This window comes from Octopus sinensis, linkage group LG24 (genome assembly GCF_006345805.1).
Source record: "Octopus sinensis linkage group LG24, ASM634580v1, whole genome shotgun sequence".
NCBI classification, from domain to species: Eukaryota; Metazoa; Mollusca; class Cephalopoda; order Octopoda; family Octopodidae; genus Octopus; species Octopus sinensis.
This window is the reverse complement of record NC_043020.1, coordinates 9,819,619-9,841,410: the sequence shown is the minus strand read 5'-3', so window position 1 is coordinate 9,841,410 and position 21,792 is coordinate 9,819,619. Positions and strand designations below refer to the sequence as shown.

Here is a 21,792-nt window from a genome sequence, read left to right as displayed (position 1 = left end):
AGGGAAATAATTTATTTGGCTTTTGTTCTTAATTTCAAAACTTTATTCATTGATATCGATATTCATAGTTTACAAATTGAAAGGAATTCTAAAAACAAAATCTATTATTACTATATTATTTATTTACACAAAAGCTAAAAATATCTTGAAAGTGCTCTATTGAAATATTTGAATGAAATTTAATTAATGTTCAAACAATATCGCAATGAATGGTAAAACATATGTTGTGTAGCAATCAATAACGTATTTAATATTAATTAGGTATATGTACCTATAAATATAACGAGAGTTTTCACTATAAGTATTCAACGCCTTCCTGAACTACTGCTGAGACCGTCTGAAGTCACACTAAAACCATCTTTCAACATGTACAAGTTTATGCTTATTGCTGCCCTCTTTGTTGCCGGTGAGTCCAGATTTGAATAATATTTTGCTTTATATCTTTTATAATTTATATTTGAAGTCCGTTGCAATGCGCTTAGCAAGTCCCTAAATATATGACATAACTTGTTGTTAAATGATAGATTTATTGATTATAGAGAGATGAAAGTAGAGTTTGATTTACATACACACGAGATATGCTGTGAGAATGATAAGGCCTACATGAAGTGCAATAGCTTGAAGAATCCCCATCCAAAACAATACCATTCAGGGTAATAAGACGGTCGAAATGTTAAACATTGTTAAATTGGAACCAATGGTTACCCACTGTTCATTTGATCTGAAAGTTGGGTTGTATTTGTAGAAATCGACAACAGATGAAACATTGTAGATGACGACGAATTGTTAATAGATAACATGTTCTTTGTTGATCTTATTTCCTAAGGTCGATGTCTCTATTTACTATTAAGCTGTGTATTATAAGGGGACAAATGAAAATGGTGACATGAGTCAAGACAATGGCATAAAAAGTAAAAGACCGTGAAATGGAGGTAGTCAAGGCAGAGAATAAGACGAGAGAAACGAAAGATAGGCACCAACTTCCACCAATTAACCCATTCATAAAATATACTAAATAAAAAATGTGAGCGTTTGTGTGAGTGTCTGTCTTTCATCTTTCGATGTAATCTGTAATTCGATCAGCCACCAATGAATAGAGAGCGTTTAATAGATTCCCACCCTACCCAGTAGATTTTGGATTATAAGCTACCTTCAATCGTTTCCTCTACATAAGTACAGATATACATAGGTTTAACAAGCCATGGATCTTAGTGTATAAAATTATGCCCTATCTTAATTTAATCTCTACATGTGCATTCCGTTATGTAACCCATTAATCCAAATATATATTTTAATGTTTAATCTATCGATATATTGATCTTTCATTGGTGAATATACCAGATTGATATTTTAAGGTGTCAATAAGTCAATTTGATTTTTTTTCATCTTGCAATAGAGCTGATGTACATGTTAATGTGTGAGTATATCCAATAGATGTTTAAATCTCTGTATATATCAGGTGAATATATAACGAATACTTTCCTAGTAATATCGTATAAATTATTGCAAATATATTATCACATAGATTTATATATTTGTAGGAATTAAAAAATCCCCAGAAATATTTACATTTCTAAATATTTAATCATTGTTTTCAGGTGCATATGGCGAGTGTAATACAGGCGTAGCCGTCGGTTGTATTGTTGGCAAAATTAACGAAGTAGCAACAAACCTTAACCGTTCTGATTTATGCAGGTAAGATGATGAATTTCTTCCTGGAAGGACTCTTTAATTTTTACCTTTGCTTTTGACCCCATCTAACATAATCTAACGTCTACAGGCTTTATACTATTTGAATAAGTGTCCCTTTCAATATTCGATTTGAAGTGTTTATGCGCGTATGTGTGTTTGTACGCATACATACATACATACATACATACATACATACATACATACATACATACATACATACATACATGCATACATACATACATACATATATACATTCTACATACATAAATACATAAATACATACATGCATGGAATATATGTAACATACTAAGTACCAATCTTGAGAACATGGGAATCTCAAAACCAGAAAGGAGAAAGCTGATTCCAAAACTACAGTCCCAAGTCATCAATGGCACTGTAAATATCTGTAAAACGTTCCAGAGGTTTATCATTGAAGTATATATGTGCTTGTCTAGATATGCAAATACATGGATGAGAATACATACATAAAACAAAACATACACATTTACACACGTACTGACTCCAAATACTGCACATATACAGACATGCATGCAAAAATACCTTTTTGATGTTGTTGATGCTGCAATAAAAGAACTTTGGATTTAAGTTAGAAACCGGCTCTTTCTCTATTGGCAAGGATTCTTGAATTAAAACTGAATAATGACGTGCATACACCCATAAATAAATACATACATATATACATAATACATACATACATACATACATACATACATACATACATACATACATACATACATACATACATACATGCATACATACATACATACATACAGATATACATGTATATATGTATTTATAGACGTATGCATGTATATGTTTACGTATTATCCGTATCTGATTACTGTGTGTATATAAATAATTAGAGGAGATAATTTCAACATCAATCACCATCATGTTTTTGTGTTTTGGATTAGAAACATATTCTATTGGTTACACATAATCATTTTCGTAAATGATTTTAACGATGCGACCCTCGAGACAATTATCATTTGAGACAAACAAACAACATTTAACATTTAATATCTCATTTACGCATTCTATTCGTGTTTAGTACAATGTAGAAATAACCATGTTTATTGCGATTCTATTCCAGTGACTTGACCAGCGTTGCTAATTGCATGGCCGCAGCAGACTGCGCAGGAAATGCAGCATTCTTGACCTCCATGTGCGGTATGTAATAGTTTAATATTCATCATCACACACACGTATACACACGTACAGAAGGACATACACACAATCACACACAGTGGCACGCACGTACACACACATACACACACCAGCTGGCACGCTTGCACACGCTTACGAACTTTATATGTATATATTGCATCTGCTCTCTCTCTCTCTCTCTCTCTCCCTGCACCTGTTTCGCCGTCACCCGTCTCCAGATTCCCCTCACCTACCACCCCTCCAACCTTCCTCTCCAGCAATATTCTCCGGGTTTTCCCGTGACTCAAGTCCGACCCCTCCACTTCGCACATCTTACCTAACCTCTCCTTCCCATCCTTCAGACGAGCACACAACCTACGTGACCTCCTAGCCCACAGTTTCTTCCCTCACCCCACCTACCATCCCGGCTAGGTCCTCTGCTCAAGCCTACGCTGCTGCACTTGCCTCTACCGCTCCAACACCACACTCATCACAGGTACCCATCATTGACCATTATCATATCATTGACTTCTACACCTGCACCTCTAGCAACGTTATCTACTGCATCACCAGCTCTCCCACTGTCCTTCTCTGTACATCGTTCAAACGGGACGCCGCTTGGCTGACAGGTTCCCGGAACACCTCCGAGAGATCAGACACCTCGGCCTCGCGCTATTTCCGCTCTACCGGTCATTCTTTACAACCCCTATCTCTGTTCGTATCGTGCTTGCACGGGAGCATTCGGTCTCTTCGCTCCTTTGCGTCACATGGGCTCAACACTCCTCCTCTCTTCATCTAACTCCCCTGGTCTCTCCTCCCTTCCTCTCACACCTACTTTCCCTCTTCACTCCTACCCACCTCTCCTCTCTTGCTCTGACTTCCTTTCTTCAATCTGTTTATTTTCTCGTGTTCCTTTCTGTTGAAGAGCGTAGGCTTGAAACGTAAAAGACTGTCTCACCTTCCCGAGCGTTAAACTAATACACCTCTATGTTGTTTACACACGCGTCTTCGTCCTTTGGCTTTTTGTAATTTCCAGCTACATATATATATATATATATGCGCATGCATATATGCATGAATGTATGTATACATATACGACTGTGCGTATACAAATTTTCATTTATATTTCAGATGACGCCAACTGCAATGTTAACGTCGGTACCGAATGTATTCTGAGATTGGGTGCTGGTTTGGGAATTTTGTCCAGCGGTGCTGCTGCGTAAGAATACTTTATTTATTTTGTTGTGTATTATAACTATCGTTTTCTTTTAATTTGCGTGTATATATTAAGACGCGTATGTGATTATGTGAGTGCTTGGATTAATGTCGTCGTGTGTTTGTGTGTGTGTGAGAGAGAAGGAGAGAGAAATAGAAGGAGGATAGAGATGAGGGTGATTCAAGTTTTTATCTAAGAGATACTCGTTTCAGGAAAAGCTCACTCGGCATAATACAAAATGCGGAGAAAAACGAGGCGGGTTCAAAACCACAAAATGGATAATCCATCGACGCAATTCACACATTCTGGAAAATCAGTGTAGATTTACTTTATATGTGTGTCACTGTTTATTTGTGTGTGTGTGTGTGTGTATGTGTGTGTGTGTTTGTGTGTGCTTGTGTTTGTGTGTATGAGTGTATGTGTGTGTACTGATATGTTTGTCCAGTACAATTTAACGCCCAAATTGTTTAACAACCAGTTTTTAGACGACCATGTGTATATCGGTTCTTGTGTGGTAATTGTATACTTGTTATGAAATCCAGTATCATGTTTTACATAAATTATATGCAGACAACAACAGAAATCTTGGGAAAGTATTTATAAGATATTAAGGTACAACATGATATGCAAGAGAGTCAAGACTATTGAAAAGTTTGCAAGATGCAACGAAAATTTTAGGAAAATTAAAATAAGAGACAGGTGGAAATTTTACCGGTGCGTGTGTTACATTATAAGGCACGAAAATAAAAATGACTGTCTCCAGACACAACATCATATACACGTTCATTAACCTGCAGATTGGCTACATAAGATGAACTGCATAATCAACGTTTGCATGAGATCATAGGAGTCCCGTCTGATACGATTGAAACAAATAAAATAATAAAAGAATATACATACATACGTAATATATAATTATATATATATATCTATATATATATAATATATATATATATATATATTAAGTATATTATATATATATGCATATATTTGTATATACATGGGTTTCGATATCGCTTTCAGCTATTTCCATTCATTTACGCGTCAATTCTACAAATTCTGCCGTTCATGATTATTAATCTGGAGGAATGATTATCTCACCCCTGCCGCCCCACAAGAGATAATCGCACTAACCTTCCACGCGGGAGTTAAGGACGAAACACTTCTCTGAATCACCAATGACTTTAGTAAAGAAACATGTCTATATCGTATAATTTAATGTTATTGCAATATCTCTTTCTGTTGACAATAAGCTTACTGATTATCGCACTAAAGAATTCATTTTATATCATTGAACTAATGAAAGAACGCAGTTCGATGATTGTTTGAGATTCTCGACATCGAAATGACTGTCTTAATTTTCGATTCATTTCAGCGGTTCATCAGCTCTCGGAGCTTGCATTAGCGGTTCCCTGTGTATGGCCCCAGAGTTGGTTCCACTCAAAACCGGAAATGTTTGTGGTAAGTATTTCACAAAAATTTTATTTACTTTACTCATTACGACTGTAGTTACTACCACAGTTAAAGGAACTGAATCTCAAAGATTTGTATTTCGTCAAAGATGGTACGCAACATCTTTATCCACTCACCGGATTTGTAAGAGCTACACAATATCGCAAATAACGGAAGGACGATAAACTAAACACTTTTCTAAATTTTATTGTTTATAGAAAGTATTGAAGTCTGTTTGTAAATACTTGACATCATATCAGATTGCCCAAGCCCTTCACTCAGCGCAGCAATTTGATCAGGTTATCAGTTCTGCTCTAGAATATGTATTGTGTGGCTATGAATGCGTAAAGCTAGTATTGTGACAAGTTTTCCGTGTAAAAGTATCTCGAAGCTCCCCATCTTTGCTAAGGTTTCTTGGTCTGACAGTTATGTGGGATGTATGTCCCCTTTTAGCTGTATCAGTCGATAACCAGGATTCGATTCATTGTGCCCATCACACTACACCGTTTTATCATAGGGTTGCAATTGCAACGATTTCTAATCGGTGCAACTGAAACGTGTTGGTCTTAAAAGGCGGAAGATACTTATTACAGAATTACAGGTAATGCTATTGCAACATCGCAGTAAATGTTATTTTTCATATTGTCAATATATATATATGTGTGTGTGTGTGTGTGTGGTGTGTGTATGTATAATTAAATACATACAAACACGATCACATCTACTCACACAAATATATATATATATGTTAGTTAGAGTGGAGGCCATCACTATCACATCGCAACTGCGCTGGGTGGAACATGTTTGCAGGATGGAGGGCAGCAGGCTCCGAAATGCATTATTTTATACTGAACTGCGTAAGAACGAGCAGAGCAGTGGAGCAATATGTTGCGATATAGGGATGTGCTGAAGAGGTACATAAGGAACTCCGGCATCTCACCCGTCCCCTGGGAGGAGAAGGCCCTGCGCCGCGATGAATGGCACCGATCACTGAGGCTGATAACTCTAGCCACTAAAGAGAACCAACAGTCGAAAGAAGAAATACATATATATATATATATGTGTGTGTGTGTGGTGTGTGTGTGTATACATACATATATATACATATATACGTATTTTGTGTGTGTGAGAGAGAGGGAGAGAGAGAGAGAGAGAGAGAGAGAGAGAGAGAGAGAGAGAGAGAGAGAGAGAGAGAAAGTATCTGAGATGTGAAGTATTCGGTATAGGTTACAAATCTCATGTTTCTTTATTTCAGTACCTTTGGATGCGAAAGTTTAAAGAAATCTCTGTGGAATACTTGAACTGGACCTTCTGAATAACGACTCCTGACATTCTAATCTTTGAGAAACGTTTCATTTCTTCTTAATAAACTCTTTCGCAAACTATACCACTGCCGTCTTTCCTCTTTTTTTTTTTTGGTTTTTGTTTGATTTTATCTCCCATTCAAAACACATAAAAAATACGAAAATATATTCATTTATAAGGGATGTATATTCACAAAGTTTGCCACGCAGCCTTTAAGTGTAGGGCTTCGTTACTACTGCGAAGGACATTGAACAAGCTTATTCTATTTGCGTCACAACAAGACTCCATGAGCTTGGGAAGACGGTTTAGTTGAAGCATTTGGGCCAAGATCCAAAAGAAACAATTGGAAGCATTTTGTCCAGCGTGTTTAACAATCTGATAGTCTGCTCGGCTACATTGATATGTGTGTGTGCGTGTGTGTGTGAGAGAGAGACTGTCTGTGTGTTTATGTGTCTGTGTGTGCGTGTGTGAGAGCCGGCTTGCGAGTGTGTGCGCGTGTATCTGCGTGTGGCTGTGTGTGCGCGATCTCGTGCGTGTATGTATGTTTGTGCTCTGGTGGTGTGTGTACGTGTGTATTGCCTCTTTTGTCTGCATGCATATGCATTGTTGCAGGAAGTTCCAATCGGTGCGTCGAATATAAAGTAATTTTCACAAGGCGCAGCAGTGGTTGTGTGGTAAGTATCCTGCTTACCAACCACGTGGTTCCGGGTTCAGTCCCACTGCGTGGCACCTTGGGCAAGTGTTTTCTTATATAGCCTTGTGAGTGGATTTGGTAGACGGAAACTGAACGAAGCCCGTCGTATATAATTATATGTATATATATACGTGTGTTTGTGTGTCTGTGTTTGTGATTCGGCAAAAGTGACCGATAGTTTACGTACTAGGCTTACAAAGAATAAGTTCTGGGGTCGATTTTCTCGACCACAGTCAAATGACTGAAACAAGTAAAAGAGTAAAGAGTAAAGAGTAAAAGAGAGTAACTACGCTGAGAGTATCAATTCCTTGATTTATTCGCTCACAGAAGAGTTTTATACTTCGAAATTTTGCTGATGACTCCTTCAAATATAACTTGATGCTCCACAACATACACACACAAACACACACACACATACACACACACACACACATGCATGTAGGCACACATACGCGTATAGTTTACAAACACAGAAAGGATAGAAAACAAACTTGACTGCAGCAGCTGGCAATAAGGCGAATTTTAATGCTCGAACCGTTGGGTACTGTCAGCTTCCAAATATACCCTTATCCAAACTCAAGAGTTAAAACACTCTACTGTACCATTCTTATTTCTTTATTGCCCACAAGGTGCTAAACATAGAGGGGAGAAACAAGGCCAAACAAAGGGGTTAAGTCGATTACATCGACCCCAGTGCGTAACTGATACTTAATTTATCGACCCCCGAAAGAATGAAAGGCAAAGTCGAAATCGGCGGAATTTGAACTTAGAACATAGCGGCAGACGAAATACCGCTAAGCATTTCGCCCGGCGTGTTAACGTTTCTGCCAGCGGTCCTCAAGTATTCAACTGCTTTCCCAAAGAGATTGGAAATATAAAAGGGACCTTTACTGTAACTTTCCCGAAAGCATTGGATGTCCTTCTAACGACGATACTGAACCAACCAACCATTGAAGGATACAATCAGGGAAGAGAGGCAACTGCAAATTCGATCATCTTTCAATTATAAAAACAACAAAACTAAAAATAAAAAAAAAACAAAAGCTGTGCTACAGCATGGCCGCAGTCCGGCGACTGAAACCATTGAAAGAATAAAAGAATAGGCTCGCACAGCATATAGTGAGGTGACCAAACATAGTCATTCATTTCGTCCGGCATTGCATGCCAATCTTTTACATTTAGTATAGTTAAGGCAAAATGCAAAACATACTCCGACGTATTCTTCCATTCTGTCGTAAAAGTTGAACTTTCATGTCCCAATGCTTATTTGACGTTGTCTTTGAATAACGTAACCAAATCAATGAAGGACCCAATGTTTGTCAAATTAAATTATGAATATGTGCATTGGATAAACGAACATTCAGCGTCATAGCGTAGATAGACTGTGGTAAAACACAATAATAATGCAGACATGATTTGTCTACCTTCCATGTAATCTTGATTTATTTTCTGGAATTACTTCCCTTGATACTCCTAATCTTTGATTCTTTTATTTTATATCAATTACGTTGGAGATGAATAATTATCAGCGTTACATATGTAAATCGAATGAATTCCCCGTTACAAACAAAAATTTCGTAATTAGTCAATGTAGATTAGCAAACACTGGTTGGTACACGCGTATTTCATCAACAAAAACAATGTGTTTTCGACGTAGATAGGTCTTAAATGTTTTCAGCCAGCTGGGAATGTGCATCTTCTGTTACTGGAACTTGGCCGACTTGGTGTAAAATTAAAATATATTTTAAAGGGCACAGAAAGTGTGTCTAAAGCCAGCTGGAGACGATGATCTCCGGGGCTGAAAAGCTACAGTAACACCCCCCTTTGTGGTTTGCCATATTGAGATGGCTTTTATACTTTACATTGTCGAGCGATTACTGTTTACATCTCGTTCTGAGATTTAATAATGCTTGCAGTCAGTTTTTCGAAATCAGTGGCAGACGTCACTAGAAAAACTCTTATATATTTGCAAACAGGCCTTGTCTTTCATCGTAATCTGGTGATTACCGCCCGTTGATAAGAGACAATAATCTCGAAACCGGTCCGGTGCGTATCACTGAGGCTTACGAGAAAGGGATGGCCTCCCTTTGCAAATACCTTAAGGGCACAGAAAGTGTGTCTAAAGCCAGCTGGAGACAAAGATCTCCTGGGGCTAAAACGCTACAGTAACACCCCCCCACCCTTTGTGGTTAGCCATATTGAGATAGCTTTTATACTTTACATTGTCGAGCGATTACTGTTTACTTCTCGTTCTGAGATTTAATAATAAAATATAATTTTAATGCTGAAATAAGAAATTATTGCCATTTACAAGTGGTGGAAGCACTCCGTCGGTTACGACGATGAGGGTTCCGGTTGATCCGAATCAACGGAACAGCCTGCTCGTGAAATTAACGTGTAAGTGGCTGAGCACTCCACAGACACGTGTACCCTTAACGTAGTTCTCGGGGATATTCAGCGTGACACAGAGAGTGACAAGGCCGGCCCTTTGAAATACAGGTACAACAGAAACAGGAAGTAAGAGTGAGAGAAAGTTGTGGTGAAAGAGTACAGCAGGGATCACCACCATCTCTGCCAGAGCCTCTTGGAGCTTTAGGTGTTTTCGCTCAATAAACACTCACAACGCCCGGTCTGGGAATCGAAACCGCGAGTCCGCTGCCCTAACCACTGGGCCATTGCGCCTCCACACCATTTACAAGTGTCAACCATTTCAAAATACAATTTAAATGGAAGAAAGTAGGAAAGTAAATAATGTAGCCGTGTAACAAAATATATAATGAAAATGTAAAAAGGTTACATTTAAACGTGAACCGAAGGAATATGTAATTTTAAGAAACAACTTCTTTATATTTCATTTTATCTTGGTTACGCACTGGGGTCGATATAACAGACAGTATTGTCTCGCAATATGCGCGCAGTTCCAATACCGACTTTAGCAATACACCTAAATTGTGGCTCGTTGAATTTTGTTGTTGCCACTTAAAGCGAGCAGAACCCACGCTCCATACTTCTGAACCTTTGCCATCGAGTGACGATGCTTCTTTATAGCAGTGTGGGAGCATTCCATTTTCTCTGCCAGTTACCCACTCCTCCGATCTTATTCTCTCCGTTACGTGCTTGATTGCCTGTTCCTCTGTCGCAAAGCGCACCTTCACGGTGGTATATCTCCTCCTCTTGTTATATATATATCGTTAGTTTTTTTATGCTTTTCAAAACCTCTTCAATTTTCTCCACTGTCGCAATCTCTATAACTAAATATAACTGTTTGTTTTGTTACATTGCTTGTCAGTTCTGCAGGTGGCGTGAACTTCAACGTATCTCCCCCACTTTCTCCAGTAACCTCAGCAGACACTCTTACTCTTTTACTCTTTTACTTGTTTCAGTCATTTGGCTGCGGCCATGCTGGACCACCTTTAGTCGAGCAAATCGACCCCGGGACTTATTCTTTGTAAGCCCAGTACTTATTCTATCGGTCTCTTTTGCCGAACCGCTAAGTTACGGGGACATAAACACACCAGCAACGGTTGGCAAGCAATGCTAAGGGGACAAACACAGACACACAAACACACACACATACACATACATACATACATATATATATATATATATATATATATATATATATATATATATATATATATATATATATATATTATATATATACATGTAGGTCCCGGGTTGAGTCGGGGTTAACCACAGTAAATAAGGTACTCAATACATAGCAGAGTAAAATAATTTATTATATAGAAGGAGCTTCTACAGGACTAGAACTGTTTCATTCAAAGAAATCATCAGGAAGATGATTCTTTTGAATGAAACAGTTCTAGTCCTGTAGAAACTCCTTCTATATAATAAATTATATATATATATATATATATATATATATATGTACATATATACGACGGGCTTCTTTCAGTTCCTGTCTACCAAATCCACTCACAAGGCTTTGGTCGGCCCGAGGCTATAGTAGAAGACACTTGCCCAAGGTGCCACGCTGTGGGACTGAACCCGGAACCATGTGGTTGGTTAACAAGCTACTTACCACACAGCCACTCCTGCACCACTCCTTCATTTTCCTTGGTTCTACCTTAATTTCAATTATTTCCAACGTTTCCTCTTCTATTTATTTTCTAGTTGCGGCCGCATAACTGTGGCCGCCCGCTGGCGTTTTCTCCATTTCCCCACCAATGGAGGAAAAAACCCAACAATTTACAATATCAACAATTCGAACAGTAACAAATACTCTCGCTTACAATAAAAACACTCCGTTATCAGCAACTCAACTCAAATCTGCGCGTCTAACTGCTACTAACACGAATTTCTTTATTCGGCACCACGGCCACAACACAGAGGGGGACACTACAAGGACAGGACAGACACAACACCACAATGGGGACATAAAACATAAAACGGATCTTTTCGGTTTGAACGGTAGTTTTTAACATAATTTCTAGGTAACTAAACACTTTTAAACTTCGTATACTGGTAGAATGTGTTTATAAAACATCTTTTTCTCTCGGCTTTATTGAGAAAATTCTATAGTTCGTAAGATATTTGTTGTTTTTTTTTCTTCAATTTCTTCAATTTCAACTAATTACGGACGTCTATTGAGGTAAAAAACATTCTGTGCCGTATGAATATGTCCCTCGTTTAAGAAACAGATTGGGTTTATTTACATTTCTGAAGAAAAAAAAGATACCTTCCCCCCACCCCTAACCCTAACCCTAAAACAGATTGAAATGCAATAGATCGATACTAGGGTCATAATTATGGATGACAATTTCATATGACACCGCTAGAAAAAACTGCTGTTCAAACCGAAAAGATCCCATAGAACGAATGAGAATGAAATAATATATGAAAATGAAGAAATGAAATAGCTGCATGGGCCCCATTCCCATGCAGTACCATTTGAACGTTTATATACACTATTTACAAGCGTTCTATTTTTCTATTGTTTCTTCTTAATCATCGTTTTTTTTCCTCTTTTTTTTTCATGAAACACTTTTACTTTTTCTTTTTTTTCTTTCAACAAAACAATTTTACTTACTCTTTATTTTCCATTTTAATACCACATGTAAGGCTCCATGTCTCTGAGTTCAACTACGGGTGGCTGTTCGTCGAACTCCATCAACACTTCGAGCGGGTCAATCTTATTTCTTTACTGCCCACAAGGGGCTAAACACAGAGAGGACAAACAAGGACATACAACGGATTAAGTCGATTATATCGACCCCCAGTGCGTAACTGGTACTTAATTTATCGACCCCGAAAGGATGACAGGCAAAGTCAACCTCGGCGGAATTTGAACTCACGACGTAGCGACAGACGAAACACCACAAAGCATTTCGTCCGGCACGCTAAAGTTTCTGCCAGTTCGCCGCCTTCCGGGCGGGTCAATCTTGTCTCCGCACATGTCTCTCAGTCTCTTGTATGCGCCTTTGTCGACCACAAAGGCCTTCACATTTTCGGAATACATATCGGTGGGTAGCCTTACATTAATAATATGCTTAAATTTTACAATTTTTCTTTCAGTCGCTCATAGTTCTTTAATTTATAGTAATGATTCAGTCCACCTTTAGTCACTTGAGGAGTGGTCGGAAACCTTCCAAAGCAAATATATTCCATAGCTGTCTCTGCTTCTTCTTCTAACCGCTCAGTCGAAGTCGACTCTCGGGCACTCGTTGGATCAGTGTCCTCCAGACAGTTCTATCCTGGGCCGCTTCTTTCAGACTGGCCATGTCCATTCCGGTATCACTCTTGATGGTGTCAAGCCAGCGGGTTCTTGGTCGACCTCTTCCTCTCTTGCTACTGAACATTTTGAGCATGATGTCCTTCTCCAGGGATTTTCTCCGCATAATATGACCGAAATATGTCCAATCTATGCTTGGTGATCCTAGCTTCTAGCGACATTTTCGGCCTTATCTGCTAAAGAACTTCTCCATTGGTGAGCCTCGCTGTCCATGGAATCCGCAAAGGTCTCTGCTAACTCATTTATATTTAGAGAGACATAATAAGTCCGTGATGGCGGCAGCAATTTGCTTGCATTATTTTCGATCTTTCTTCTGACAGGTTTTGGCCAGTTCTCTATGTTTTGAGAAGATTGATTTACATCACGAAAGTAACTCTTACTCTTTACTCTTCTACTCTTTTACTTGTTTCAGTCATTTGACTGCGGCCATGCAGGAGCACCGCCTTTAGTCGATCAAATCGACCCCGGGACTTATTCTTTGTATGTCCAGTACTTATTCTATCGGTCTCTTTTGCCGAACCGCTAAGTGACTGGGACGTAAACACACCAGCATCGGTTGTCAAGCAATGCTAGGGGGACAAACACAAGACACATAAACCCACACACACACACATACATATATATATATATATATATATATATATTATATATATATATATATATATTATATATATATATATATATATATATATACATATATACGACAGTCTTCTTTCAGTTTCCGTCTACCAAATCCACTCACAAGGCTTTGGTCGGCCCGGGGCTATAGCAGAAGACACTTGCCCAAGATACCACGCAGTGGGACTGAACCCGGAACCATGTGGTTGGTTAGCAAGCTACTTACCACACAGCCACTCCTGCGATTTTAAAAGAAAGATGCCTGTTGTCGAAGTTGTTTCGCGGGAATCGTGCTTAAGTTGGGGTGAGCTTCACCCTAGAATTTTTTTAACAGTTTCGTATATTCGATAAAAGGGTTTTCGCGGGTTTTTTCTAGTATTGAAGTAGATCTTGGTTTACACGTAGAACCCAAGTAAAACGGCAAGAAGATTTACGTCTTCTTAAGTAGCTTACTGGTGCTGTAGTGCTGTTTCTCGTCGGTGGTGGTGTTATTTGGCTCCTACCATATTGTGGTTTCTTATTTCTTTGTCCTCGGGACAATCCTTCCGACGGATTTCATTATAGAGTATCCTAGCTACAACGTCATATCTCATTGGTAGTTAATACCGTGATGACATATTCGGACAACTGCTTATGGTGTGGGGGATATCTTCAGTGTGAACTCTACAAAGTCTGCACCGGTTGTCACACTTTACGGCTTTACCAGCATCTCTATCCCTTTTGTGCATTAAGTACTTGGTTGATATTTCCTGTTCCTGGATTGCAAACGTATACCCATCAAGGTGAGAGATTGTAATCCGGCTATTGGCCCATGATAAACTGCTTTGATGATCGATGTTGCTATCATCACGTAGCTATATATGTATGTATGTATGTATGTATGTATGTATGTATGTATGTATGTATGTATGTATGTATGTGTGTGTGTGTGTGTGTGTGTATGTATGTATGTGTGTGTGTGTGTGTGTGTATGTATGTGTGTGTGTGTGTGTGTGTGTGTGTGTGTGTATGTATGTATGTATGTGTGTGTGTGTGTGTGTATGTATGTATGTATGTATGTGTGTGTGTGTGTGTGTGTGTGTATGTATGTATGTATGTATGTATGTATGTATGTATGTATGTATGTATGTGCCGCGTCTGTTTTTAATTATTTAAATTCTTGCTCTGTAGAAAGAGCTGGTTTCTAACAGAGGTACAAAGCTCAATCTTTGTTATGTAGATAACGAAAACAATGTCACATATTAAACCTCAGAAAAGTCTTGCAGAATATTACTGTTCCGCTAACAGATTGTATTTATAATGTGCGAATAGGTTGATTTCTTTTTCTGAAAATCAAATCTTATCCAGACAGATAGGTAGGCATTTATTAAAAAAAAAACTAATTATATTTATGTATGTACGTATGTCATTATTCAATTTTTTTTAAAGATTTCTTGCCAACAGAGAAATAGTTGGTTTCTAACCTAGATCCATCTGTCTCGGTTAGAAACCAAGATCCTTCATTGGGATTTCAACATCAACAGGGTACTTTTGCGCATGTGCATATATGCATATGTGCAATATTTGGAATGTTTTTGTTTTATATATGTATTCATAGGTATACAATTGCATGTCTAGACATGTGCATATATACTTAAATAATGAAGCAGGCGAGCTGGCAGAAACGTTAGCCCGCTGGGCGAAATGCGTAGCCGTATTTCGTCTGTCGCTACGTTCTGAGTTCAAATTCCGCCGAGGTCGACTTTGCCTTTCATCCTTTCGGGTTCGATAAATTAAGTACCAGTTACGCACTGGAGTCGATATAATCGACTTAATCCGTTTGTCTGTCCTTGTTTGTCCTCTCTGTGTTTAGCCCCTTGTGGATAGTAAAGAAATATATATACTTAAATAATAAACTTCTGGAAAGGCTTACAGATCTTTACTGTTCCAGTGATTCCTTGGATTTGTAGTGTTCGAATCAGCTTTCTCCTTTCTGGTTTTGAGAAACCTAATTTCTCAAGACTGGTACTTAGGCTGTATGTTGCATATCCAAGCGTCCCAATAATTACAGATATAAACCTGAACTTGTAATCTGTGAAGAATAAATGTAGATTTCTCAATACTTCAGAATTTTCTTTTTTGCTGATCTTTAGCTTTATTTTAACATCCACTGGACAGCTGATTTCCACAACTGTACACAGATTTTCTTCTTTATCTCAGATCACTATGTCAGGTATATTATGTTTACATTTTGCGATTTTCTCTGGGACATTGCAACAGTACTCCTTTTTATGAGTGGCTATGCCTTCTACCATACTATGGGTTCTTATTTCTTTGACTTCAGGGTTATCCTTCCGACAGATCTCATTATACAGTGACTGACTTAAATACAATATCATGTCTCATTGATAGATGATACCATGATGACATTTTCGAACAGCTGCTTATGATGTGGGAGATATCTTCGATGTTAACTCCGCAAAGTCTGCATCGGTTATCAGATTTGGGTGCTTTTCCGGCGACATTATCCCTTTTGTTCTTTTCCTGCATCGCTATCCCTTTTGGTTGACATTTCCCGTCCCTGTATACTTTTCAAAATGGAAATTAGTAATCTGATTTTTGGCCCATGATAGACTGCTTCGATAATCAAGGTTACTATCATCCCAGAGCTTTCTGGTAACATATCTGTACATGGTCTGCAGCTGATATAAGCTCATCCTTTCATCTGATTATATGTTGCAATAGAGTCGTGCGACTTCTTTGGGTATATATCTAAGGTTATCAGACAAGGAATACTGCTCAAAGAGCTGCTTCCCAAGTTTCATGTTGTTATCAACCTCATGTATGTATCATGTATGTATGTATGTATGTATGTATGTATGTATGTATGTATGTATGTATGTATGTATGTATGTATGTATGTATGTATGTTATGTCAGGTCACTTTCGAGTGCTACTGGTAACATGTAACCCAGTACAACCTGTTGCATGGTCGGGTCGTCGGCGACTAAACCGGCAACCCTACCAAGCTTGCTTGGTGAGGAGGGTGTTTATTGGACACCCTGAGGGGTGAAAAACAAAACCCGTCAAAGGGCGGAGGAACTCTTGAGAGTCAACGGTCATCCAATAAATGTCTTAAGGCAGATCATGCGCGGGGACAGAAATAATCGAACTGAATACCCGATGGCGCGGTTAAACCATTGGGAGTAAAGGACTCCTAGCCTTTGTTAGGGCATCCTTCTAGGAGAAGGTAACTCAGGTAACTGGGATAACTCCGACATAAAACCTGCGGCTCAGTGGTTACCGATGATGTTGACTTGTTCTTCTTTTCGGATTATGGCTGCTGTTGCTTAGTGTGTGGGATTGACTCAGTGCACAGCCTTTCCTCACTTAAAAAAAAAAATCTTCTTGCACAGGCATTGCACGATAACAACATTGATTAAGCTTCGTGCAATGGCCATACTCGATAACGAGGGGGCAGCCACCATGTATGTATGTATGTTGTATGAATGTATGTATGTATGTATGTATGTATGTATGTATGTATGTATGTATGTATGTATGTATGTATTATGTATGTATGTATGTATGTTATAATTTATAATTTAATTTCATTTCTAGATTTCTTGGTAAGGTAGAAAGCGTTGACTTCTAACCTAGATGCAAGACACTTCCATCTGGAATTTTAAACATTAACGAGACATTTGGGTATATTTGTGCGTATATGTTCAATATTTGGAGGCAATGTATGTATAGATTTGTATGTTTTGCTTTACGTATGTATTATTATGCATATAGTTACATATCTAGACATACGCATGTATCTTTAAATGCTGAACTTTTCGAAAGTTTTACATAATTTAACAATTCTATTGACAACATATTTGTAACCTTATAATTATTTTTCTCCTCTCTGACTTTGAGAACAATAATTTCTGAACACTGGTGATGAGGCATTTCGTTACATATCCTACTGTCCCAATAATTACGGGTATAAATCAGAAATTTTAATCCAGGTAGAGTAGCTGTAAATTTTTCGATACTTCAATAGCCCTTGCTTATCTTTAGCACCATGGTGACACCCGTCGAGCAGTTGATTTCTGCTACCGTACATAGTTTCTCTTATCCGTCCCAAATCACAATGTCTGGTGTATTATTATTGCGTTTTATTAAGGTTTCCACCGATAAAATACATTCCACCCGTACTCCTTATACGGGTATATATTCAAGTTTATCAGACAGGGGATAGTTAAGTTAAGTTAACTTTTTGGCTCAAAAAGCAAAAAGCCAGACCATGTAGGGGGCCATGGAGTTATGTACAGGGAGGGTGTTCATGCAAAGAGTTCAGGCCCTTTCTGGTCAAGAGAGACTTTGAACCGAGCGGTTGTCGGCATCTTCACTAACTCGTCCGGCAGCTTATTCCACGGATCCACAACGTTTCTTGAGGAGCTGCTACCCAATTTACATGATGTTATATGCTTCATGTATAGAAACCTGGGCAAAGGATGTACTTGATGGTTTAAAAAGGGAGCTAAAGGGATATAATGTGACATTAAAATCCAGTCTGGATCGATTTTAAGCCTCTGTCCCCTTGTATTTCTTTTAGAGGCAGTCTCTATCATTAATGTGAAAATAATCTGTGCTGGTCAGTATCTTTCGGACGCTCATATCAGTGGCTTAGATCTCACAAAGTAGCCAATCAAATTGGTCAAATGTTCAAAATATTGAATGCAGGGGGTTCGGAGATCCATATTTTTCTCACCCGGCTGTTATATTCTTTAGTGACGCGTTTCTTGTAACTGATACTATTCCTAGGTACCATTAACATTTCTAGGTACCCTTAACATTCCTCATCAGACATAAGAAAAGCAGTTAAGTCATTGATGAAAATGCTGCTAATATATACGGTTTACAGTTTTCTCCCGTTTCACAATCAAATAGGGAAATTTATCCTGGCAAAACTATAACCTCATATCCTTTGGGAATGTTGTAACGAGGCCAAGGCTCTTGTTGTGGTTGTGTGGTAAGTAGCTTGCTTACCAACAACATGGTTCCGAATTTCAGTCCCACTACGTGGCACCTTGGACAAGTGTCTTCTACTATAGCCTCGGGCCGACCAATGCCTTGTGAGTGGATTTGGTAGACGGACACTAAATGAAACCCGTCGTATATATGTATGTATATATATATGTGTGTGTATATGTTTGGTGTGTCTGTGTTTGTCCACCCAACATCACTTGACAACCGATGCTGGTGTGTTTACGTCCCCGAAACTTAGCGGTTCGGCAAAAGAGACCGATAGAATAAGTACTGGGCTTACAAAGAATGAGTCGTGGGGTCGATTTGATCGACTAAAAATGTGGTGCTCCAGCATGGCCACAGTCAAATGACTGAAACAAGTAAAAGAGTAAAAGAGTATACCTAACACACTGCATCAAGTCATCCACAAAAAAAACAATGGGTAATTTTGATATTTCTGTCCCTTTGTGAACCAATGAGAAATCCTTCACGCTTCCTCAACTAAATGAAAAGGATTTTCTGAAAGTATGAACAACATCACAGAGAGGCCATCCCCTTTGAATATATCTCTGCAACACCGTATTTTACAAGTGACAATACACTCCTTATATTTAACTTCAAGCCCGAGGCTATAGTAGAAGGTACTTGCCCAAGGTGCCACGCAGTGGGACTGAACCCGGAACCATGTGGTTGTTAAACAAGCTACTTACCGCACAGCCACTTCTGCGCCTATAGGTAGATAGATAGATAGATAGATAGTACACGTTTGATAGGAAGTTAAGAAGTACATATATTTTAATAAGCTTTACTCAACCCCATATGAATTTAAGATTCGTGAGCACGTAGGGTGGACCCAACTTCTGAATAACTCTTCTCCCAATATCTGATGAGATTGGTCTGTCCTATATATATATAGGTTTGAATGTATGAGGATCCGATTACCTACAGTTTCTTTGTCACTCATGATACGTATGGTAAATGTGACATTTGAGCCCCGCCAACGATTTGCAAAGAAGACCGCATATGTTGCAAGAAAGATGTTTACAAGTCAATGCAAGTGATATATTTGTAGCCGCTTTTCTCCTTTGCTTTACATCCTGAGCCTGTTAATGGTGTGTGCCTTGGTAGAAATCAGGTCAGCTACGACTTTGATTATACTCTCTGGCAATTTAGCAAGACGAAGCCCTCCTAACACGCACGAGTGTGGAACACAGTGAAAGGCTCTCTTATAGTCTAGCAACTTTGAAACCAGTTTCTTTTCCCATACCCTGCACACCTCTAACATTACAATTTTGTTTATCAGCAATTGCTCGGTGCATCCTCAAGTTCCCTTCTTCCAACAACCGGTTTCGCTGTAGTTATATTATTATTTTCTCAACGGTCTTGGAGGAACAGTGTTAAACATCATACATAAATGTATGTATGTATGTATGTATGTATGTATGTATGTATGTATGTATGTATGTATGTATGTATGTATGTATGTGTATGTATGTATGCGTGTATGTATGTATGTATGTATGTGTGTATGTATGTATGTATGTATGTATGTATGTATGTGTGTATGTATGTATGTATGTATGTATGTATGTATGTATGTATGTATGTATGTATGTATGTATGAATGCGTGTGTGTATGTATGTATGTGTGTATGTATGTATGTATGTATGCATGTATGTATGTATGTATGTATGTGTGTGTGTATGTATGTATGTATTTACGTACGTACGTATGTATGTGTGTGTATGTGTATGTATGTATGTACGTATGTATGTATGTATGTATGTTTGTGTATGTGTGAATGTGTGTGTGTGTATGTATGTATGTATGTGTGTATGTATGTATGTATGTGTGTATGTATGTATGTATGTATGTATGTGTGTGTATGTGTATGTATGTATGTATTTACGTACGTACGTATGTATGTGTGTGTGTATGTATGTATGTATGTATGTTTGTGTATGTATGTATGTGTGTGTGTATGTAGTATGTATGTATGTATGTATGTGTGTATATGTGTATGTATGTATCTAAGTTTGTATGTGTGTGTGTATGTATGTATGTATGTATGTATGTATGTATGTATGTATGTATGTGTGTATGTATGTGTGTATATATGTACATACGTATGTATGTATGTATGTGTGTGTGTATGTATGTATGTACGTATGAATGCGTGTGTGTGTATGAGCGTATGTAGTATGTATGTATGTATGTATGTATGTGTGTGTGTATGTATGTATGTATGTATGTATGTATGCATGCATGTATGTCTGTATGTATGAATGTGTGTATGTATATATGTACATACGTACGTACGTACGTATGTATGTGTGTGTATGTGTATGTATGTGTGTACGTATGTATGTATCTGAGTGAGAGTGCGTACATGTGCTAATGTATGCCGGACAGTCGGTTTTCTTTATCGATATAAACCGGCTTTAATTCCCATTACGTTGAGAAGGTAACGTCGCCTCTCACGATGAAGATATTGTAATATGCATTAAAGAGAAATAATCGCTGGCAGCTGACTTGACTCATAAATCATAATCATTTGAAACAGTTCCTCAAGTGAATTCTCAATGGTTTATTTACTTGAAAGCGTAAAATCACTATTCCTTCTTTTTGCTGTGAAATGAAACGTAAAGTTGATATATTTTATTGTAATTTACAAATTCGCTTCACAACTTGCGCTGCTAACTTTCAACAAATATAGCAATTTAGTGGGTTACTACACAGGTGCAACCTGATTTGACTTTTATGAGATCATAATGAAGCCGTCTGTAATCTTTTACTGTAACAATAGCGTGTTGGTATGAGTAAAGTTGTACGCAAACAGATCTCGTAGTCTTTGATATGAATCTGCAGGGTTTGTTAAGAGAATTTTTAGTACAAGA

The 21,792-nt window shown here is 38.2% G+C and overlaps 2 protein-coding genes across 2 annotated transcripts in view; both read left to right on the top strand.

The window, feature by feature from the left end:
- Positions 1–252: 252 nt before the first annotated feature.
- LOC118767709 lies at positions 253–6,914 on the top strand. The gene is made up of 6 exons (XM_036512717.1): positions 253–406; positions 1,599–1,695; positions 2,807–2,883; positions 3,991–4,078; positions 5,451–5,536; positions 6,783–6,914. Exons 1-6 carry the CDS (start codon positions 367–369, stop codon positions 6,803–6,805), a joined length of 411 nt encoding a protein of 136 aa, XP_036368610.1. The 5' UTR covers positions 253–366; the 3' UTR covers positions 6,806–6,914.
- A 9,187-nt stretch (positions 6,915–16,101) lies between these two features.
- LOC115223986 (fibrillin-2) overlaps positions 16,102–21,792 on the top strand; it is a 76,164-nt gene continuing 70,473 nt past the window's right edge. Inside the window, exon 1 of the mRNA XM_029794760.2 lies at positions 16,102–16,108. Within this exon, the coding sequence (XP_029650620.2) occupies positions 16,102–16,108 (7 nt within the window). The remainder of the gene's footprint in view (positions 16,109–21,792) is intronic.

Bases quoted from the DNA above. Each gene is read 5' to 3' on its own strand.
- LOC118767709 (XM_036512717.1), top strand. From the start codon at position 367: ATGTACAAGTTTATGCTTATTGCTGCCCTCTTTGTTGCCG. The intron at 1,696-2,806 runs GTAAGATGATGA...ATTCTATTCCAG, and splicing joins AACCGTTCTGATTTATGCAG to TGACTTGACCAGCGTTGCTA. The intron at 2,884-3,990 runs GTATGTAATAGT...TTTATATTTCAG, and splicing joins ATTCTTGACCTCCATGTGCG to ATGACGCCAACTGCAATGTT.